The following is a 23,730-nucleotide window of genomic DNA, read 5'->3' as shown; positions in this document are numbered from 1 at the left end:
CTGAGTGTGCGTTTCATCAAGAGCAGCCCGCGCCCGAACAAATTAGTTTCGAAGAAGCTTTAGCCATAGTTAGGATTGTGTCGTTTGACTTTTCATCGCCGATCATAAATGGTACCTTGGACACTTATGCTGATCCAATTCCGGTTTCCAGCAAATACGACGCAGATATTTGCGTAAACTGTTCACATTGACCATCATCCAACGATATATCGAGTGGTCCCAGGGGAGAACTGTCAGTTGCAAAATGATTTTAAACTAAACAGTCTGAGTCGGAAGACGTGGTCAGTTTATACCATTGACGGAGACAAAACAGTGACCAGATTGTTGTGGACCCATCGAGGCCCTCGGAAGACGTCAGCAGGTTCGTCGCAGAACTTGCGCATGCGCACACGTCACGAAGGCACGTAATGTAAACTGGACGAGAATTGCTTAATATGGGAGCGATAGCGGTGAACGGCTCAGTGGCGGAAGGCGGGGACTCCTGAGGGGTCCTGTGGATCCGGACAGAGGACAGCGGCCGAGACTGTGGAACGAGGCCGCACGCCGGCAGAGTTGACGCCCATCTTTCCAGGTCAGTGCCTGAGGTGAGGAGGGATGTTTGGGATGCAATTCGTTCAGTAAATTATAAGAACCTCGGAAATGGAAATATTTCAAAGTGGGGTTATTACGCTCACGTGATGCATTTGTAAGCATAAAAATGCGCAATGGTCTTTTTTGTCCCAGCCTGACATTATTATGGCGTTGGTTAATCAAGCATCCCTTTATCGAAATATGTAAACATTATCTAGCCCACGACACATTGGCCGTTTGGGCCCATTAACAGTTTGAACTGTGTAGGTACATAATGCATGCAATATTCTCGTGTGTACCAAATTTCGCGGCGCCGCGAAAAACCTCGGGGGGGGGGGCGGATATCCCCCCCGTCGGTGCGCGTGTTAAACAGCTCTCTTGCGTAAGCTATAAGGTACGGTGAACTTCGATTCATTCTCTCTCAGTTGTCTGAAACATAAATACGAACTGTTTATTGAAATGCCTTCTGTTTATTTTGAAACCATGCTGGTTGTGATACATTCGAATTAGTCGCCAGCATTGGACTTGGCAACGATACAACAGTTGCTGTGGGCGTGCAATGCAGCCCATCCCATTGTCAGCTTTGGTCAGGACAATGAATGCTGCAGTGTCGGCGCTGTAAAACGTCATAACATCGCTCAAAATTAATGTTTGTGAGCTTTGAAATGACCTACTTTTTGTTCCGAAATCCAGCAAAGCCTCGGTGCACATATTTTGACGACAAATTATGTTTTAGGGTTGAAAACATGGCATAGTCACGCAACTTCACAAAAAAGTAAAACCATTTTAACCTTTAACCTTCCAGGCGGTGGGGGGGCATTTTTTTGCCCCCCTTTAGATTTTTTCAATATATCTCGAGAACCGCTGCGCCGATCGTCACCAAACTTTCAGTACCCTCCCGGGAGCAGCTAGCGCACATGGTGACCAAAACTTTTTCCAAAGGCTATGATAGGTTGGCCGCTAATGACGTCAGAGTGACGTCATTTTTGCCATTTTCGACCCAAAGAAAGGTTTAGCGGGAAGAGCTGTCAGGCCTACAGCTTTAGAGATACAGACAGTGGCGCAGCCAGGGGGGGGTCAGAGGGTCAGCTGACCCCCCCGAAATTTCTGTCAGGGGCCCGCTCGAGAGAGAGTGAGAGAGAGAGAGAGAGAGAGAGAGAGAGAGAGAGAGAGAGAGAGAGAGAGAGGAGAGAGAGGAGAGAGAGAGGTCCTAATCTAATCGGACGAGCCCGCTTCGAGAAATGCCCACTGCGACACCTCGGGTGAGGGGTCGGCCTGGGGCCCCAGGTGGACAGGGCCCGGGCCCCCAGGAGAACGGGCCCGGCCCCCTGGGTGGATGGGACCCGGGCCCCCTGTAGATGGGTCCGGGCCCCCGGGTGGATAGGGCCCGGGCCCCCCGGCGGATGGGGCCCCGGTGGATGGATCCGAGCCACCGGGAGAACGGGCCCCGGGTGGACGGGGCCCGGACCCCCGGGTCCCGCGAGAACGGGTCCAGGCCCCTCGGGTGGATGGGGCCCGAGGCTCCGGGAGAACGGGCCCGGGCCCCCTGGGTGGAGGGGGCCCGGGCCCCCGGCTGGATGGGGCCCGGGCCCCCGGGAGAACGGCCCTGAGCCCCGGGTGGACGGGGCCGGACCCCCGGTTGGATGGGGCCCGGGCCCCGGGAGAACGGGCCCGGGCCCCCTGGGTGGATAGGGCACGGGCCCCTGGGTGGATAGGGCACAGGCCCCCGGGTGGATGGGGCCCGGGCCCCGGGAGAACGGGCCCGGGCCCCTTAGGTGGATGGGGCACGGCCCCCCGGGTAGATGGGGCCAGGGCCCCCCGATGGATGGGTCCGGGCCCCCGGGAGTACGGACCCCAGGCCCCGGGTGGACGGGGCCCGGGCCCCCGGCTGGATGGGGCCCGGGCCCCCTGGTGGGCGGGCCCCGGAGCCCCGGGTGGACGAGGCCCGGAGCCCAGGTGAACGTGGCCCGGGCCCCCGTATGGATAGGGCTTGGTCCCCCATGTGGATAGGGCCCGAGCCCCCGGGTGAATGGGGCCCGCTAGGGTGACCCGCTTGCTTCGCAACGCGAATAAGGGGTATTTTCGATCGGTGGGCGTTTGGTTGGTCTTGTGTCTGTGGGTTATGTATCCATTACGGTCGATTGCCTTTTGACGGCTAAGCATTTTGGTTTTGGGAAAAAATATCCATCGCATCGAGGTACTCGTGTCTGATAATAACCATGCGTTCTACTATAGAACATGCCAAGTGTATTTCATGACATAGGTTGGCGTAGGTTATTGAAGAGTGAAAGCCATCGATGAATTACTATGTAGAGGTTTGAAACATTTATATTCTTAAGAATATTGTTGCTCGTCATGCAACAGCGATGATTGGACCTTGGTCACAATTGAATGCTCTTCCAATCCATGCCCATTTCAATTGTCAAACATACCAGGTTATGTAGCAAAACCCCTGTAATTAAGTAAGTCATAAGCAAATGCTATTTTCTCCAGCAATTTGTTCCACCTTGTTTTTGATCAATTAGCTTTTCACAATTTTCCCATGAGAGGCGGTAGGTACATTTCTCTTGCCAACAAGCGTTGTTTGAACCCGCTCCGTCTGACAGTCACCCAAAAATAGCATTAAGTCCAAAATCCGTCCAAAACGTCAATTTTTCAAGCATAAGTGCCCTCACGGGTGCACGTGGCGCGTGCCATCCCTGCACCGCACACCATTCGATAGCCCGTTCGATTCTCATGCACGATACTGTGTTCCTCGTGCCGATCGGACCCACGGTTACCGAGATACTGCACGGGGACCGGACCCGTGTCGGGCAAGTTGAGCCATTGTCGCCCATTTTTGCAAGCCGATTTATGCATGTTAAGTCTATGACGCGAATTTGCACTTTTTGAGCACGCGCCATGTGCTCACCACCGGCCCGATCGAGCTGTGACTCTTCACAGGCACGTTACCCATCCTTGTTCTATAAGTTGCGCGAATTTCAGCGCACTATGGAAGTTACGTCGCGATCAGCCGCTTTTTTACGCGAGTTCTTCGCGAAAAAAAAAACCTTAGGGGGTTGCATCAACCCCTCCCCCCTGTGCCGGCGAGGGTTAAAACTTCTTACGAGCGAATTCACGTAATGAAGAAGAATAAAAGCACAATCTACTACAGCAGCCAATAGATGACTTAGGACAGGCACATGGGACTACTTTTAAATCTTGTGCGACAGAAGCAGGCAACAGTTCCGATTGCATATAATATGCTATGCATATTGCGGAATTCGGGCTCATATCGGACTCGAAAGATACGAAGTCATACGTCATAGTAACATATTTCTGTCGTGGTCAATTTGCGTAAAAAGTGAAGACCGGGTGATTACCGAGCTACTGTTCTATGCAAATTTTCTGATTCAAACTCGCTCAGGGTTATCGTGCAGGTAAAGGGGGCCCGCCCAGCAGAATGCGTATGAAATATGGAGAGATTCTGAAAAATGGGTGGGGCCCGCACACTAGGGGGCCCGCTTTGGAAGCGATGACCCCCCCGAAACGAAATCCTGGCTGCGCCACTGGATACAGAAAAATGTATCAGACATAAAAGGTGTGAAATCAAAAGAACTACAAAACTGCTATTTCGGTTTTTCGAATTTTTTGAATTTTGACCCCAAAAATAAAAAATAGATTTTTGAATATAATAGCCAAAAAATCCAAAAAAATTTTTGAAGTTCGAAAAAACCGGAATATATGTGATAGTCCCTACCGCCTTCTATCTACATACCAAATTTGAGATCGATACCTCTTTTTTTGGCCAAGTTATAGCGAAAAAAACTGTTCAAAATTGATGACGTCAAATTTTCAAACTCAATTTTAAGCAATTCTAGACCTCGTAACGCAAAACAAAGACCACCATTAGACTCCCCGTGACGAGCTGCAGCGAATCGATACCCATTTTATGCAAAAATATCAACTTTGAAATTTGACCTTTTTTGACCTGACCTTGACCTGACCTCCACCAGAAAGTGACCTAAACCGTACCTTATGGTCTTATAGCCAACACCATTAAGTTGGAAATGAAAAACTGGCCATAAAACATGCATCGCATAACCTTAGTAAAGTTGGGCTCATGTGGTGACCCTTGGTGACCTTTGGTGACCTGACCTGTGACCTGACCTGGTATGACCAGTGACCTCTAATAGCAACATATGTACTAGACAACTGACGCCTTATCGCTGATTTTCGACAAAATGCGTTTTACTCGGTGTTATAGCGCTTTCCCTAGAAGCCTCGTGAACGGTGAAACATTTTATTTTTGACCTGACCTGTGACGTCATCGGTGACCCCGAGGTCAATGAAATTTGGTTTCCTTCGACAAATTTGACAGGGCTATCGAACACCGTTTGAATTTTCCGGATCCGTACAGTAGTTTCGGAGATACGGGGGGGGCAAAAAAATGCCCCCCCCCCCACCGCGCGGAAGGTGGCTGGTAGGCCCACCGCCTGCCGGGTTAAGCGTTAAGCCCTGTTAAGTTTCCTTTTTATTACAGTAGAATCCTTGATTAACCTCAATGCCTACATATTTTGCTTTCGTATGACCTTTCCTCGTTAATTGTTGAAATTGCAATAAAGGTATGCATGTTATTTGTTAGGCAAAATTTCGAACAATAGTTCGTCAACAAGCCACTTGAAGAACTTATGATTCATTTTTGGCAGGGAAATTCACCTATGCAGAAATTTCATTTGAAATTCATCATTAAGCTACTTGAAGAACTTTTCTTTAAAGAATTTAGCAGATAAATTCTTCTCTCTTTTTTTGCATCGCTAAAATGTAATCAAAAAATGATTGAAAACGTTTGTTACATTTTTAGCTCAGGGCCAAAGGTCGGGTCATTCTTGGGGTCACTAGAGTACACAAAGGTATCAAATTAAACATTTTAAATAAACGGAGCTTAAATTGTAAATAATTAGAAGCAAAGCGTTGTGCTGCAAGGTAGGTATTATACAAGAATTATCGCCCACACAAGCTATAAAAACCATTGAATGCACGTCAAGTGCGTAAAATAGCTTCCAATTTTTTCGCAAAAAAAAAGATCAGGCATCAAGTCGTCGGCTTTGCCTCAAAGTCTTTTTGCACTGACCTCCCCTTCCATGCTGCATACCCCGTCCGTGCTCGGCGCATTGCAAATTATTCACCCATGAAACCATACTTTGTAAATGCTACCCCTCATTGGAAATAATAATGTAGGAGAAGCATCTGCCCTTCTGGCAATTCCCAAATTATATACAAGGAGTGTCAAATCACAACTTCACAAGTACACGGCACCTAGAACATCCTTTTTTTTGTAAAAAAAAAACACACACACACAGACACGTTAGTTTCTTTTTGTTTTGTTTTGTATTTTTTTTTTTCTATGCCTCTGCATTCGTTGGGACCATGTATCAGCATACGTCATACGCACATGATACCTAGTTCCTGAACGGACCAGATCCCAGAGCTGTCCATCCTGCCAATGTCGCTGCTGGCGCTAACGCTAGCAGCTGTCAGCCAATCAGCGGCCGCGCCGACTGCTCACGATCTAGAGAACTCGGCCGGGCGGCCCACGTGACCAGCCCGCCGTTATAAGACGACCGTGCCGGATCGATGGCCGAATACTGACGCCGCCGCTGGCACGGTCGACGGAGCGCGCACGCCGGCCGACACGCTTGACCTCGCTGACCTTGAGGAGGTGACCTGACCTTGACCGACGGTCTCTAGCCATGGGTGAGTGAGAACTGAGAACGCTGCTTGCTTGTCGGTTAAAGACAAGTCATTTAATCTTATCAGTACGAAATGCAGGCCAAACTTTTACTTTGTTATTGCTATGGAACCGAGGTCTTTCGGTAAAAAATGTCTTTCGGTAAAAACTATGGCGGTTTAATGAGCTTATTATGTCTCATCATAAGCATATCTGTCGAGGGGGTAAGGTTGGATCTGGTGAGGATCGACGTTGTGCTTGGTGTCGGAACGTCGAAACCTTTCTACTTTGTAGATACATTTTTTATAATTCATAATCAGTAATCAAAGTAAAGATAAATTATAGTAAAACCCATAGCCACTTCCTACACCAGTACAACAAAATTTGCAAGTACCACCAGTACTTGCAATGGTGAATAATCACAAAATTTCACAACTGGCATTTATGTCGGTTACCTCTATGCGAGGCATGTAATGTTAAAGGTAGTGTGCCACCTTTGAAAGATTTCCCATTTTATTTTTCCTAGGATAAGAAGCTTCTGTTTTTACCTAATATCGCAAAAAAATCAAAAATGGGCCTGGAATAGTGCCTTTTTCGCCTAAAACTTTATCGGTTTTTCGATATGTATAACAACTGTAGTGGGCTCACCTGCAAACAGGCGTCGGCAACAATCGCGAATGCGGCGCACATGTGACAATAAGCAAAGGTCATTATAGTGTTACGACGTACGGGAATGAGTTATCAGCTGTCTAATCGTAGACAACACAATGTCGAGCCTTAAACTGTAAGCCTGTATTGGTATTGTTTCTTTTATTTGGCTGTCGAACATTATTTATGGTTTGAAATATGATTTTATGTAAAATAATTGATATGAAAAAGCCGTCTCATAAGTTATGACCCCATTTCACCACACGCAAGTGGCAGAAATGACCATGATCAGCTGACGCATTTTTCTTGGCCGAAATCAGAGCGCGCAGCCCGACGCGCCACCACCGCACCACAAAGTATGAGCAGAAGCCGCGCCCAAAGCCAGGGCCCCGGTAACGTGAGGTAGCCGAGTCGGGGCAGCGTGCGCTGACCCAAGCCGGGGCCGCAGCTTTGGGCGCGGTCTACCGCATCCCCGCGGGCAGCCCCGGGCTATCACATGACACCGGGAGGACGCGCGGCTCCGGCTTGGGTCAGCGCACGCTGCCCTGACTCGGCTACCTCACGTTACCGGGGCCCTGGCTTTGGGCGCGGTCTACCGCACCACCTAACAGGCGTGTTCGTAAACCGCAGGAGCTGATGATGAACGGGTTTATCGAAACTTGATTGGATGAGCATATCGGTAATAGCGATTTCAGTGTGTGCATTTATTGTTCATAGTGGTGTGAAATGTGGTTGGGGTACGACCGACAACCCGTCGGGGCGAATTTCGCACTGGGGTACTCAAAATTTGAAGAATTTAAGACGTTTCCATGAGTTTTGAAGGTATGGATAAGTTCTAAAAATCCGGTTCTCCTTATCTGGGCCATTAACTCCATACGGTCCAGGAAAGCTGGCACACTACCTTTAATGACTGTTCAATGCCTAGACATGTATGGCAATGACCACTGACCGTCATACCATTACCAGACGTGTGATGTTAGAAGTAATGAATACTGATATACGTAAAAACGTGTAATATCAATGATTACCATACCAAGTGATTCATGACAATGACTGTCGTATGAATACCGGACGCATAATTTCGCTGGTCGTTGAGCGTCATACAAGATGTTTAATTCCAATGATCGTTGGTCGTCGTTTATAACAAGGACCAGTGACCGCCATACCAGACTTTCAACCCCCGCTGGACCTTATGGTCTTCTACACACACCCTGACCGAGGGGGTACTACTATCCCCCTTCGCAGTTTCGCCACTTTATGAAGCTAAAGCCTTGCAGAATAATCGATCGTGTGCGCCATTGCGAGACGCAGCGATTTGTACCCGATTTTAAGGTCTTAGGTCAGCCGGTGACCTCTAAGGGCAGGTCAAGTGCCCCAAGGTGCGGGTTCAGTTTTTGGTGAATAACTTCGCCAAAAATGGTCAAGAGTCGGATTTTGGCACCATCGTATTCGTCATCCTCAGGCGCGCCGAATGATATATACTTTTTATTTGTATGAGGTCAACTCAAGGTGTTGACCTCAGGTCAAGATTAGGTCAGAGCCACTGAAGTTACGAAGTTGGTCGAAGGATGTTATATTACATATTGCTCTATTTGACACTTGACAGGTATTCCCTAGATCATTGATGGCTTTCCCGATTCGCTAACTCAATTTGATCTTGAGTTATTGACAAAAACTTTCATGTCCTTAGTGACATCATAAATGCCGTCAGATTGCAACATTGAAAACAACATTACAAAAATGAAGCATCAGACCTTGCAGGAAATGCACGAAATCACGATCTCATGTGCTTGAGTTGGTAGTTTGAGTCTTGAGATCATTCTCGGCAACAAATAACAGTTAACGTATTTGCCTGTGAAAGCTCCTCTTGAACTGATTGAGTTGCGAAGCTGCGACATTTTAAGACCATGCAGAGGTTCACCTATGGCGTCATAGACCAGCCACCTGACCGGACCTGACAATGTGGTTGGTATCCCAGCTTGAAGCAAAAGTCAGGTGTACCAAGTTTCAGCTCTCTATCTTCAGCGTGTTTCGAGCCATCGTGAAAACACCGTATGGGGGCGGCACCCCCCCCCCCCTGCCTCTCGGCCGGCGAGGGTTAATTAAATGTCAATGAAAACTACATACCGGACGCTGGTATGATACCAAGAGCCGACCATCACACACACCACAGTTCCATGTTCATGACAGCCATACAGACTATTTAACGTCAATGACCGCCACACCAGACGCTATGTCGCTGCCCGTTGCACAACGTTTATACCGCCGACCAGCGACCATGCTATTCTGCAGTCGCTCATGCGCTGTTCAATCTCGAGGCCTGTCGAAGTGTGACACCCGCCAGCTGACGGCTCTTGTCCTGTGTGTGGGTGACAGCTCATCTGTCGTCTGTGATTTGTGTAGCTCAGAGTCCCGTGTATACCACTCCAGGAGTATCTAGGCCACCGGGCATTAGTCTGGCCCACACATGGGACTTTTGCAACAATATTTATCCGTCGGTGCGAGCGTGTCCTTTGCACTCGGACCGATCAGCTGTTAGCGCAATGACACATAAGTGACGCGTCAGCCAGCCAGGAGACTGTCACTCGTGTTTGGTGAACTGCCAAAACAGTCGCAGCGATGCTGAGACTGATAGGTATGCGCTAGCATAATTACTGTTAGGAAAACACTAGAAGGTCTCTTTTTGATGTCGTAATAATTTTAAGGCACATCTTTGTAGTCGATGACATTGTATCATTGACGAAAGAGATGGTTAAGCATACGGTCGAGGGTAGAAGAAGTTATGATGTTTTGGAGCATGCACATTGCCTATAGTTTCAAAAATTATATATATATATATATATATATATATATATATATATATATATATATATATATATATATATCCAACCTTTTTGTAAACCTTTACATTTAACAAAAGAAAGTAAATTGCATGAATACCCCCCCCCCCCCCCACAATGAAGTCACCACTACGAGCATGGCTGCTTAATTAGCCCACTCATTACTCTTATCTTATTTCAACCTTCATTCTTCAACAATAATGCTTTCAACTTGCCCGTCATGGATCAACGCTGGCCCAGTTTGATAGCACAATCAACACCCCCGGCCTTGTTTGCTGGGAAGCCTTTTAGAGGTGAAGGGCATAGCGAAAAAAGGAACAAAGGAAGAAAGAGACGACGGGGTGTCATCAGTGGGCTAACGCAGTTTTTACTGCAGGCTAAAAACTAAAAGCGATTCGTGATTATTGATTGAGGTCGAACGGCTGTTATTTTTGCTCCATTGGAAAACATCCTCGTGGCATGCAGGATCTTATCTGTCAATGCATTGTCCGTCTCCATTTACTCAATGATTAGTTTTTTCGTTACCTGTCACTCCATTCAAGTGTTAGTTAAAGACTTAAAATTAAACCTTTGTATATGCACATTTGAACTTGGCACCCTGCACCCAGAAATCAACAAATCAGTTCTCTCGGTTTAGCATTACGTGTCGGAGCCTTCCTGCCAGCTGCCAGCCTTTCTGCCAGGCCACGTCATTGGCCGCCCCGCCCCAGGGCGCCGGTTCTCCGCTCTTCCCCACGCTCTCCCCACGCCCTGTGCACTCACTCCGTGGGTGCACTCCGTGCGCCGGCCGCCGTGCCGGTTCGAGTCGGCTCTGTTCCGGCGGTGACCGATCACGCTGCCGGGCTGTGGTCGGAGCTCCGCACAGAGCTGTGATTGGCTGCGGCGCCGGTCAGCGGCCGGGAGGCGGCCGGCGGCGGCCGGCGGCCGGCGGATCTCCCCGCCGCCCGGCCGAGCTGGCACGCGCCACGCACCTGACGGCCGCCAGCACGCACTGCCCACGTGACCGTCACGCCGGTACGCGCCGGTCTTGCCCGACCGAGGCGGACAGGGAGGAGCGGCGTGCCAAAGAGCGGCCGCGGCGAGCGCCTTTGGAGAGACGCAGTTCCCCATCGGTGCCGAACCTGATCGGTTGTCTGCTGGCCAGCGCCGATCACTACAGGCTGTGTTTTGTACCGTGATTTGATACAAGTGTGAGAGTTCGCACTGCACGTTGCCCTTCGTAGACAGGTATGAGACCTGTGATTTGCTCCTCGGGGGCGTAGGTCAAGTCATATTTCGCATTTGTCTCCCTCCCTTTTCACCCCGTATAATATTCGATCATGAATATTACCATCGACCAGTTAACAAGTGGAGCCTTTTGCCAAGCCATCATTTAGTATGCATTGGACTTTGATCTAAAGACAGTTCCGATTCGTATATGTGTAGTTTAACATGAAAGTAAATGATACATTATGCAACTTCAATAACATTCCCATAGGCTGTTGAATTCTACTAGAGTTCAGCCAAGCGATAACTTGAGTTATCCATAAGCGGCGGAACGAGGGGGGCACCGGGGCACCGTGCCCCCCTTTGATTTTGGCATTTTAACAGTAGCCCTATGGTCGTTGCATGGAAAAAATGGGACCAAAAGTCGGCAATGCCCCCCCCCCCCCTTAATTGAAGGTGTTCCGCTGTCACTGAAGTTATCTTAGCCAGGCCTTAATGTCATACCAGACATTTCAGCCGTTCAATCGCGTCCAATTGTTCCGTAATTAATTGACGTTTTAAAAAGCAAATGCACTAAATTCATGCCGTCATGACTTAATCAAGTTACAGGAAAGTAGAAATATGAGCATCCGGTTATTTTTTTTTCATTTATTTGTATGCATTTTGAGGACTTTAAATGAAACATTGAAATTCATGAAAGTAACCTTCTATAGCTGGAACTATGGAATTGCAATTATCACTCGTTTTGCCTTTGAATCGTTCCAGCGGTATTTTACGAAATATTTACCGTCGCCGCTTCGTTTTCAAGTCAGGTAAATGCATGCAATGATTTCTTGATCATTACATTTCATGTTTCAAACCGATGTCTCAATGTGTACAACATTCGCAACGTTGGATCTTAAAATCTATCGGAAATACATTGCTCTCAGCCACAAGCATGGGCGAACGTAAGGCAAATCTATAAGAAATAACCATTCCTGTTTGTATAACATGAGAGATTTACCTAGCAAACCCCAGCCAAGAAATACGCAACCCTTTCAATTTTTTCCGTAACTATTGGTGCAAAAACATTTCAGCTGTGCTGCGTTAGCGAGACGCTTCTTCTGCTGGTGCCTAAAATTGTCGGATCAGCCGAATCGTTTCCAAGTACCATTTGTTTTTGTTTCTTAGCAAAACAAGCCGATGACTTAATCCAGATATTACAGCATAACTACAAACAAGCCGTCAAATTTATTTGAAACACGTGGAATCTTCCACTGCCCGAGGTCTTAGTCGAGAAACTGCGACAGTGGCGTTCACGCACGGCTCAGTCAGTTATTGATCACGCTCTGGGGCACTGTGGAAAGTTCCGCCGCGCCCGCGTTTCCCGTTGGCAGCTCTCCGACGAGAAGGCCGTGCCCTTCAGGCCACGGCGCCGGGCTGTCTACCCTCCCACCTCCGCCCCCTCCCCTGTCTCAGCTACCTCGCGGACGTGACCGAATCCTCCCGAGACACGGTGTCTGTCGGGGCTGGCAGCCCGTGATCACGTGGCCCGCTAGTGTTCATCGATCCGGGCCAGCCGCCAAAGCGGGCGAATCCTGTTCCGAGTTCGCAGTAGTCGCCGTCGCCAGCTGACCCGCCCCTCCCCTCCCACTGGACACCTCATCCGGCCGTGATGCTGTTGCTAGGCGTGAGAGCTGAGGGGGAGCGGGGGCAGTGCGCGGTGATGTTGAGTAAGGTTTGAGTCACCCTTGGCAGCCCGCCTTCCGTCGTTAACATGAGCTGACATAGGTCAAGACAGTTTAGGAGCTTGGCATGGTTACAAAGAGAGTAATCGTTATCAACGGAAAGACAGCCTCATGATTCTACTCACACTCCACTACTCTATCACGTGTTATCTACACTTCAACTTTATTCGACAACATGTTTTTAGAAGATACGGCGGTATTTAGCTGTTACATGACGATCATGTAATCCTGGTCGATAAGGCTGAGCGCAGTAACAGAATCGACTTCGAAGTGATGAAGTACCTACCTATAACAGAATCAGCTTCATAGTAAATAGGCACATCTCTACAATCATTGACGTGTCTCTACTTGTTGCAGAGAGTAAGCCAGAAGTAAGCAAGATGAAGGAGACAATCATGTCGTCATCGGCGATGATTGTGGTGTCCAACCGTCTGCCGTTTATCCTGCGGGAGGCGGAGGACGGCACCCTGCACAGGAAACAATGGTAAGGAGGCATGATGGCGGCAATCGGTCACAGCAACTTTTCCATAGTGCGGCTGATCACTGAATAATAGAAGGGGAGTAGATGTTGTAAATGATAATTCATCTCAACGAGTCGTGCAAAATGCTTTTGTTATTGACGGTATGTATCAGTCTGTGACCCGTGACCTTTAGTGTGTGACCGGTGTGCCGTGTGACCGCTGACGGCGGTGTGCCGCTCCCTCTGCAGCGCCGGAGGCCTGGTGACCGCCGTGGCCCCCGTGGTGGTCGAGAGCGGCGGCCTGTGGGTCGGATGGCCCGGCATGCACCTCAAGGACTCCAACGTGGCCATACCCGAGTCGGACCCGGAGGACCTGTCACCGTGCGCCGGGCTCAAGTCCAAACAGGTCAGTCATGGCCTGCCACACAGGTCATTTTCGTATTAATTGTGTTCCTCACTGAAACACTGACTGACATAAATTAAACACATTAAAAATTTACTAATCGAACCGCTCAAAATCAGCATTGTTTCCATGTGTTGAAAGGTGTAGCACTTGTAGCAGGCTGACGCGAGGAAAATGTTCCGCCTCAACTCGCAAAAATACTGGAAGATAGTCTGCACCGCAATACACAGCCACTGGGAGATAGGCTGTGCCGCAACACACAGTTACTGGGAGATAAGCTGCGCCGCGCGGCACAAACGCTTTAGATGTATACAGGTTGCGCGGCTGTGAACGGCTCTGAAGCTTGCATCGGCATTGCCCTTTAATTCAGAACTCCCTGGTTCGTTGTCAGAACAAAGTGGTGGGGTAACTAGCATAACAAAGGTTTCAAGCGCTTATGCAATAATTACTTACGTAGCCGGTGTTGGCCCACATATTTTTTACGATACTTCATCGGTTACCTCTTCCACTTCTTTTAACCGGTGTATACTAGCACAGTTTATTGGCGTGCGGCTGTCGTGCCCGCCAGTAGTAATCGTATGAGGTTACCGCCCCGACACCCGACCCCGATCACGGCACTCGTGCCACCCGCTCGTTTGATGGCTCATGTCGTGACGTCAGAAGGGCCTGGCCGGCTATCGACCAATGGGACCACAGACAGCGAGTTTCCACATAATCCAATCCGGTACGATCCGGATCGCTGGGTGAACCGCGTGCCTTTTATATGGACGAGGTCATGTGATTGCGGAGCATAAAACTTGAAATGAATCAGTCTAAGCGCAAAAAAATACACAGAAAAAAACCGTTAGTGGGTGCCCTGATGTGCTACCTGGATCTCGTCTCTCATTGCAATTTACAGCATGAAGTATGGGCACCGAATACCTCTAAAGTGCACTAAAGGACACTAAAAGTCAAATTACAGTCTATATCAATGAAGCATCTGTATATAAGCACTGCAGCCCCCATAGTGCACACCATACTAGCAAAATCAATGTTTTTGTGCTGTTTTAATGCCCTGCACGACCCCTCCCGGCCCTGACCCACTCATATGACGTCATTCCCAGGTGGTGACTGTCAATATGGACAAGAACACGTTCGACGGTTACTACAACGGCTGCTGCAACGGCACCTTCTGGCCGCTGTTCCACTCGATGCCGGACCGCGCCATCTTCAAAGCTGACTACTGGGAGGTGAGCTCAACGTTCAGCTGTTCTCCCCTGTCGGAAGGTGTTTGACCACCGTTTTATGCTTAAGTAGTCGGTGTTTTATATTGTTCTCCGAGATGCGTGAGATACTGGTGCTTATGCTTTGATCGCGGGATAAGATCACATGATGCGCTGTTAATATGGTTCATATTTCCTCTCTCGTTCATCCAAAATTGCCCGCTCCAAGTTCATGGTTAGCATTACATTGCGAGTCTTCTGCTACTCTTGCTAATAGCTAGCCGCTTTGGATGCGTAAGATATTTTCAAATATACCTATCATATAATTCTGAGCATCATCAAAAGCATGAACAAAGAAGTCATAAAGACTTTGCGACTGACTCAATCTGAGCACGTGGCACGGCACTGGTCGTGCCCGGAACTCTCCAGAGGTTCATGGCACACGCTACAAACAGTATATGCTGAAGCGCGACTGTCTCAGCTCGAGTGTTGACAGTCTGTCAGTTATGGAACTGCAGCGTCCTTGGTATCCTACCCCGCCCAAAGTCCGCGCAGTAGCGCCCATTCAACCCCTGATCCAGACAGGGGCAAAACTCGAGCACAGCTCCCGCACGTGATCAGCGGCGTGGCGCAGTGTCCCCGGTGGTGCGCACTTCAGTCGCCCTTGTTGACGCCGTCTGATGGACACCTTCGATCGGCCCGTTCACGCGCGCACCACGTGTCTCGCTCGACGCAAACAGGCTGGCGGCGCCGTCAGTTTGCTGAATCGCACCAGATGTTATCCGAACGACCTGTCTCAGACGCTGAGAATGGCTCTCGCTCGATATCAGCTGCGTGACAGCGGGTCTGAACCCTGAACCGGCGCGTGTTTATGGTATATGGGTGCTACCGGCTGGTGAAAAATGTTTGCTTTAATAACGCTGAATTCAAAACACCACGATGAAAAACATGCCCATTCGTTTTCGGTGTGTGCGACGTGTTGCCACTTAGCCCAATTTCTTCTGTCGGTCACCCATCTTGCTATTTTACATGGCCTTGATGGAGGGGAAGGTACGAAGAAATCGTGATAATATTTTTCAATACCAGACATATTTATCGCCAGCCTGACCCCTTTACCAAGGCTTACAGCAATTTGCACGGCGGACAAACGATGGTCAACGCCCTTGCGAATTCCTGTGGCCGGCTCCGTACCATCACTCTCCCTCTCCACTGCCACACACCCTCCGTATCTGCTTACCGTTTACACCCTGAGTCCATTGACACACCCCCTTGGTCGTCCCTGCAGGATTACAAGAAGGCCAACCTGGAGTTTGCCGATATGACCATCCGCGCCCTGGAGCTGATGTACAAGGAGCGCGGCAACGAGCTGGCGCAGGCTGACGAGGCTCCCCTGGTGTGGATTCACGACTACCACCTGATGCTGGCGGCCAACACCATCAGACAGGTCAGTTCGACGGGACGGTAAAGCTTCAGATGTGTCAGTTCGAAGGACCGGTGAATAGGGTTCTCAGGGCCGGGGACAGTCGAAGACAGCGACCGACACCGAGCTATACGACACGTGCTGGAGCAGCTGGATGGCTTGGAGTATTGTGGTATTATCTAGCAAATAAGTGGTAGAAATCGGACGACAGAGGTTGAGATGAACATTGAACAATCTTTTCTTTGAGAAACTTTTCCTTTAACAAATGGTTCCGCTTGCAAATAAATGTTAGGTTTTGTTTGATGTGCGCGCACTGATCGGTAAACGTGTCGACATTGTTTGTTCCAATGTTTATTGATCTGGCTAATGTTGAGTGCAAAATGTTTATACGCCCGTTAGAGATTACGCAAGTCGTGGTTTTATTTGATTCATTACTTATGCACTTCTATCCGGATTTAGAAGAATGAGAGATATTTCGTTTATAATCATTACACCTTTGAGTGCTGAAAACATAGAAAGCACGAATATTGCGTCAGCGGGCATCTGGCGCCGTGACGCTTCTGCCCGCGTCAAATAAACAGAGGGCAGGTTATAGAGGGGGCAAAGGGTTACAGACGGTACATAGTCGTAAACGGTATGCTCCTGCTTTTTCTGGGAATAAATATAAATGTACACAAGTTCAAACTTAGGGAACGATAAAATATGTTTATGACTTGCCTCACATTATGCTAATGGGATATTTTAACGACAATTTCCTTTTCATTCATTAGATTTGACTGGTGTAAAATTCTACCAGATATGTTTTATAATAGCATACATTAATATTGAAGCATCAAAATGTACAATGTTTGGCAAGTTAGCACTTCTGTGAAGCATCTAGCTCCTCTGGGAGCGCGGAACTGACCAAACACGGATGGCAGTGGGTGCGCAGTTTCGTGTTTTCCTCACACTCGGTCTCTGTTCAGCGCTCACAGTGGAGCCGTAAACATGCCACTGTCTGTGGTCACAGTGGCAGATAGAGCCCAGGCCTCGCTATGTCCCGAGCCCCGGTCTTCTAGCGGTGTGTGGGGCCCAGTGTGTGCGTGGGGGGGGGGCTGAGGTGTCAATAACAGCACCGGAACGATGCCGTCTGGTTCTAACTGGTCAGCGGTACAGTTTATTGTTACAAAAGCGGGGGAGTGTCATGCCTGTTCTTTTGACAGGGCTGCTGTTCGCCGTCCAGATGGTGACAAGTGAACAGATAAAATGGTCCTGGGCGGCAATGAGGAAGGATGGCTCGCTGTAAGTTATTTATCAACAACTCACGTTGGTTGTTTGTTTGTCCCCAGAAAGCGGAGGAGAAGAATCTCAGATGCAAGCTGGGCTTCTTCCTGCATATTCCGTGTCCCAGCTGGGACATAATGAGGCTGTTCCCGTGGGACGATGAGATCCTCCAAGGCATGCTCGGTAAGTCTTTCGTCGATAAATCGATACCTACTTTTAATTTGTATTGCGCCAGACTTTGGTAATGCGTATCATGCCTAAGGTTGCGAGCTGTGTAGTGGAACGGTTCCTCTCGTTCCCGGCACACTTGAGTTTGGAAGTAGTCGGAGACAACAAACCAGTTGTCAAGTGCCCACTACCAAACTTGGAACTGGGTCGATGGCTGCCACTTAATCTTTGAAGTGTGTACTTGATCCATCAAATTCGCACGTAGCGACATTGAAACGCTGCTCGTAAACGGTCACTCTCGGCAACAGCAGTCGAGATGCTACTAAAGTGGCCTTTGTTCAGTGTGCCAGACCTTTGGAATGTAGAGCTCTTGCTCTTCCTGTTGCATTTTCTGGCTTATTTTGTACGCAAAAGAAAAACGCGCGGCTGTTATCTTAACCGTGTGTTACAGCTTCTAGTGCGTCTCCCTAGCTGTAACATTTCCTCGCCATGTATGGACACTGGACAGCACCACCTGACCTATTCTAACTATTCGCCTGCAGGCTGCGACATGGTGGGTTTCCACATCGAGGACTACTGTTTCAACTTCATCGACTGCTGCCAGCGCCGGCTGGGCTGCCGTGTCGACCGGAGCAACATGCTGGTGGAGCACGGAGGACGCACAGTGCGCGTCCGCGCCCTTCCCATCGGTGAGACCACGTCCGGAGGCCGTGGGTCGATTCCTCGGGCATAGTGGGAGGTGGGTAGATTTATGAGCTTGATCTCATCTTACGGCATTGCAAGACGCTGAGCTTAGGTTTAGAAGGTCTAGAATAATCTGAATCTCGCGCGACATACGAGGCCTATTAGGCTATTAACCCGCGCCCGGCTGGGGGTCCTGGATTTCCACGCTCCTGGGCCACGTAGCGATACGCGGAAGGCGGCGTTCGAAAGAGCGTCAAAAATAATGACGAAATCACTTCGGTCAATTTTTTGGTCAGGTCAAAGGTCAGGTCACCAGAGGTCATTGAAGGCAAAATATCGCCGATTTCCAGGTCGAATGTCGAAAATTTCCAAGAAGCCAACGCATAACTCGGGAACCAATAGAGCTACAGCGCCGCGGAAAAGCGCATTCGATAGCCCTATTAACGCCCTTTCTGAGTAATACTCTCAGATTTGACCTAACGTCAACGGTTTTGCCTGCAGGGGGCAAACACTGCAAAAATAGAAGATTTTTTCGGAAACAGTTTTTCTGCAATAACTTTTGACCCAAGCCTTGTACGAGCTTACTTTTACCGGCATCGTGTTCCTCTCGTGAAGACGCATCGAATGAACTATAACTTGGCCTTGAAAGATCAACTTGAAAATTTGACCTCAGGTCAAGGTCATGACCTGACCGGAAAGGGTCATGTTGCATATCAGTCGATCCGTATCGTCGAGCTGAACACATCTAAGGCGTTTTCATCGCTCTGGCATGCCTCTATCAAAAGTTATTTGCGAAAAACTTTTAGATACCATTCGTGACCTAAGATGACCTCAGGGCATAAACAGGGGTCACGGACACCATTTTCATGTTCAGTGTGTCTAAACCACTTGTAATTCAGTGTTTGGGAGTGTTTATAATGTCTTTCGTCCAAAAGAGGCGCATTTCAATTTTCTCCCATTGACTTATAATGGGGAGGTCGCAAAATTGACCTGACCTTAGGTCATCGATATCAAAATTCTGAGATAAACATTTTGTATATGCTATTGCTCTTAGCAATCGCTGAAAGTTTCAAAGCGATCGGTCACTCGGTGTAGCTATGACAGACATTGAAACTTTTTATGAGGTGAGGTCACTTCAAGTGACCTGGTGACCTGACCTTGAATGACCTTGGTCTGAAATTTTCACAACATGTGTAGAATTGATGTATAATAAGTGCGCCGCCGTTTTTGAGATATTCGCGAAAAACCACAAAGGGGGGTGTTCAAGCACCCCTCAGCAGGGCGCGGGTTAAATCGAGGTTATCTGTTCGGGGATGTAGCGTTCAACGAGGGTGTCGCATGTATTCTGTAGGCCGTCTGAACACTGTTCTGTTTGGAGAAAGTCTTTTTCGAGGCTTGAGCGCATAGTAACTAGTCTCGAATATCTCGTTACATAATGTTTGTTACGTAACTCATCGAGTGTTTGCAGTTCAAACACCCTGAGCCCTGCTATCATTAATAATCCGCAGACTTCACAGGCCAACTTTCGTAACTGGATATCATCCCACCGGCAAATAGCATATATCAATAGTGTTCCACGCCAGCGCGATGATGATAGGTCCTGTTGACAGATAATATCTTCTTTTATAAGTCTTGCAACACTCCGAGCAGTTTGAGATCCTGGAGTAATCTGAATCGTCGCAGTTCCTTTTGCGCATGGGAGGTCCACATTCTAAAAAAAAAAACAGCGTCATACCACAAAGAGCCGTCGAGCCCGGGGTCGCACGTTGCTTATGGTGGCACAGTGGCAGTGCATCGGCCCTCAACTGCGTCTCGAATAGTGTCGGGAGTCATCCAGTCTGACCCGCTCCTGTCATAGGATCCTGTCATATCGGCGATAAACGCCACTGTTTACTCATTTCGTACTCATCGATAAGAACTTCTTAAATGCGAAGTCGAAAGAAAAATGTGACCTGATTATTCAGCACATACCAAGCTGCTCAGGAGTTATCTCCGCCAATGTCGAACGTAAACTGTACCCGGTTGACCTTTTGAGGTGTGCGAGTCTTGCACAGTAGCCCCTCGCTACCTAATGCTGACCGGATCCCTCTTTCTTTCGTTGCAGGAATTCCGTTTGACCGGTTCAAGTCCCTGGCGGCGTCCGCGCCGAGAACGTTCTCCGATTCTCAGCAGCTGATTCTGGGCGTCGACCGCCTGGACTACACCAAGGGTCTGGTAAACCGGATCCGCGCCTTCGAGAGGCTCCTGGAGAAGCACCCGGAGTACATCAACAAGGTCACTTTCCTCCAGGTAAGTGGCTGCACGCAGTGGCTAATGGCTATCCTGCTCGACATCCGATCCTTCTTTAAGGAACACAAGCGCTAGAGTTTCGGGAGAGTACTTCTTATCTCACGTTTTATCCTCCGTAATGATGCTGGTCTTTGTATAGCTGATACTCTATTGATTTTACGACGTCGCCAGTCCATGGAGGTCTTAATTGCCTCAATATTGTGACGCGTCAAATCCCGCATGTTCTAAATCAATAACGCTTCCTCTGTCTCTCGCCAGGTGGCAGTGCCTTCGCGTACCGACGTCAAGGAGTACCAGGAGCTGAAGGAGGAGATGGACATGCTGATCGGCCAGGTGAACGGCCGCTTCACCACGCCGATGTGGTCTCCGATCCGCTACATCTACGGCTGCATCAGCCACGAGCAGCTGGCTGGGTTCTACCGGGACGCATCCGTGGCACTGGTCACCCCGCTACGCGACGGCATGAACCTAGTGGCCAAGGAGTTCGTGGCCTGTCAGACCGAGGAGGACCCGGGCGTACTCATCCTGTCACCGTTTGCCGGTTAGTGAAGAGTGTTGCGGGATAGAGACGGGGGATGTATGGGTTGAGGGATTAAGTAGGATGGGGTTGTTAACCGTAAGAGTTTAACCGACTCATTTGTATCCGCAATCCTCGCCAGCAAGGACCGGTTGTCGATGTTCGGCTATTAGCTTAAGGTGGTGCCCTTCCTTCGGCAGGTTCTGGCGCTCAGATGATGGAGGCGCTGCTGGTGAATCCATACGAGATCGATGACGTCGCCGAGACCATCCACCGCGCGCTCACCATGGACAAGGACGAGAGGCGTCTCCGCATGACCTGCCTGCGCAGACGCGAGAAGCAGTACGATGTCACATTCTGGCTGCGCTCCTTCCTCAAGGTATGAAGGCGATGAATTGTATGCCATATTTTTACAAGGCAGACATCATTTCGGGTCGATAATTCATACGCTTGTGTTCGCTGTTTTATTTTTGTGCATATGTTACCACAATGATAAAACGCACGACCTGTATTGTACTTTTTAGCGAAGGGTAGCGTGGTTTAAGGTCCACACAATGGAGCACTTTACGATGATCCCTCGGACTTGCAATAGGACCATGGAAGCTGACCTCTGTACTTTTGTCTGCAGGAAATGGGCACGCTGAGACGCGAGGACGGCGACCAGGTGCGTCCCACCCAGCTGATGCCTGTCAGCATGGCGGACTTTGACGAGTACCTGCGCGACTACATCAAGCCCACGGACCGCGTGGCGCTGCTGCTCGACTACGACGGCACTCTGGCGCCGATCGCCAAGCACCCCGACTTCGCCACCATCCCGGTGGAGACGAAGAGAGTGCTGGAGCGACTGGCCAACGTCTCGTCCGTCAACATCGCCATCATCTCTGGCCGCAGCCTGGAGAACGTCCGCAGCATGGTCGGCATCAACAACATCACGTACGCCGGCAACCATGGCCTGGAGATCCTGCATCCGGACGGCACGAGGTTCGTGCACCCCGTGCCCAGCGAGTACGAGGAGAACCTGAGCGGTCTGCTGCGCGCGCTCCAGGAGCGCTGCTGCCGCGACGGCGCCTGGGTCGAGAACAAAGGCATCATCCTCACCTACCACTACCGCGAGGTACCCATCGAGAAGCGCCCTCCACTGGTGGCTGAAGCGCGCAAGCTCTTCACAAAGTTCGACTTCACACCTTCCATGGCCCGCTGCGCGATCGAGGCTCGGCCGCCGGTGAAGTGGAACAAAGGCCGCGCCTCCATCTACATCCTGCGCACCCTGTACGGGCTCGACTGGCAGGAGGGCGTGCGCGTGCTGTTCGCCGGCGACGACAACACCGACGAGGACGCCATGAGGATGCTCAAGGGCATGGCGGTCAGCTTCCGAGTGACGGCCTCTTCGTCTGTGCGCACGGCTGCCAATCGGCGCCTGCCCGACACCGACTCCGTGCTGATGATGCTGAAGTGGGTGGAGCGGCAGATGGCCGCGTGCAGGGCGCGCCGCAACACTCCCCCCACCTCTGGCTCGCCGCCGCCCGACGGCACCAAGCTGCTCAACTTCCAGATGTCCATGGAGGAGGGCGAGATGGAGCACATCATGGAGAACGGCCGAGGCCGGGGACGCAGGCCGTCGCCCAGCGCCATCGAGATCGTGCCCGAGGTGCCCAACGGCGCGTAGTCGCGGCAAGGCGTGCAGCGCTGGACGCTGGCGGGGATGGGGTTGGCAGAGGGTGGACCGAGAGGCGCTGCTGGCGCAGCAGCTGATGGAGCCGATCTGGGGAGACTGGCGGGCACAGTCTGAACGGGGCGAGACGAGATGGCGACAGCTTCGCCAGCCGCGCCCGTCGAGCGATTGTATTTGTTGTGTAGCTTCTTGGTGTAGCTGACGCCAATAGAGGCTCGTGATTGTTATTTTGCTTTCACAGCAAGCATTCTCTCACAGACGCGTGCACACATACACACATAAACCCAGAAAGGTTAGATATCGCGCCTTTATTTAAAGACCTTCCCATGAGCGAGTCTCGCTACAAATATATCGGCAATCTCCGCCCCTGAGTATTTTACCGCGTTGATATTCGGAGCCATCATTGTGTAAAACCACGCATATTGCCGCTTTCCGTTGTCTTCCATTGCGATATATTTTGGACAACGCGCAAGCTTGACTGCTGAATAGCCAGCGATGGCCAGTGTTCTACCTTACGCTGTTGTTTTTGAGATCTTGTGAAGCGTACATATGGGCAGTGAAAGGATTAGGGTACAAGTTTCTAGTAATTATACTCAGACTTGGCCACTGTTTGTATTTCAGATATGGTGTTGACAGAGCGCTTTCTGTGTATTGTAGATTGTGTTTTCTATGACTGTGCTCTAAATATATTGCATTGTGAGCAAATAATGACTGTGTCAATCGGTGACTAGGCTATGCGTTTGCCGGCGAGAAGGATCGCAAGAGAGCAGGAAGGCACTGAATGAGAGAGACAGGAGAGGGGAAGAGGGGGAGAGAGAGAACGAGAAGCAGGGAGAATGAAAGAGAGTGATAAGAAAGAGAAAGACGGAAAGTGGAGGAGACTGAGTTGGAGGAATAACTTCTTAGAGAGAAGAGCTTTCGAATAGGCGATTAGTAATAGTTGAACTTCCC

At 49.7% G+C, this 23,730-nt stretch overlaps 1 protein-coding gene across 5 annotated transcripts; it reads left to right on the top strand.

The window, feature by feature from the left end:
- Positions 1 to 466: 466 nt before the first annotated feature.
- LOC122384367 (alpha,alpha-trehalose-phosphate synthase [UDP-forming]-like) lies at positions 467 to 23,487 on the top strand. Of its 5 annotated transcripts, none has more exons than XM_043371723.1 (11): positions 467 to 571; positions 13,059 to 13,185; positions 13,411 to 13,567; positions 14,668 to 14,793; positions 16,052 to 16,210; positions 17,515 to 17,632; positions 18,160 to 18,306; positions 20,406 to 20,590; positions 20,849 to 21,131; positions 21,308 to 21,486; positions 21,736 to 23,487. In XM_043371723.1, exons 2-11 carry the CDS (start codon positions 13,082 to 13,084, stop codon positions 22,771 to 22,773), a joined length of 2,496 nt encoding a protein of 831 aa, XP_043227658.1. In that variant the 5' UTR covers positions 467 to 571; positions 13,059 to 13,081; the 3' UTR covers positions 22,774 to 23,487. The 5 variants fall into 5 exon arrangements, with proteins under 5 accessions (XP_043227658.1, XP_043227656.1, XP_043227660.1 ...); XM_043371721.1 differs by lacking the exon at positions 467 to 571 and adding an exon at positions 6,174 to 6,306; XM_043371725.1 differs by lacking the exon at positions 467 to 571 and adding an exon at positions 10,773 to 10,782.
- Positions 23,488 to 23,730: the final 243 nt, after the last annotated feature.

The sequence above is a fragment of the Amphibalanus amphitrite genome, unplaced genomic scaffold (assembly GCF_019059575.1).
Source record: "Amphibalanus amphitrite isolate SeventyFive unplaced genomic scaffold, NRLGWU_Aamphi_draft 000187F_arrow, whole genome shotgun sequence".
NCBI classification, from domain to species: Eukaryota; Metazoa; Arthropoda; class Thecostraca; order Balanomorpha; family Balanidae; genus Amphibalanus; species Amphibalanus amphitrite.
Note: the sequence above shows the minus strand (reverse complement) of the source record. Positions and strands in the feature narration are given on the sequence as shown.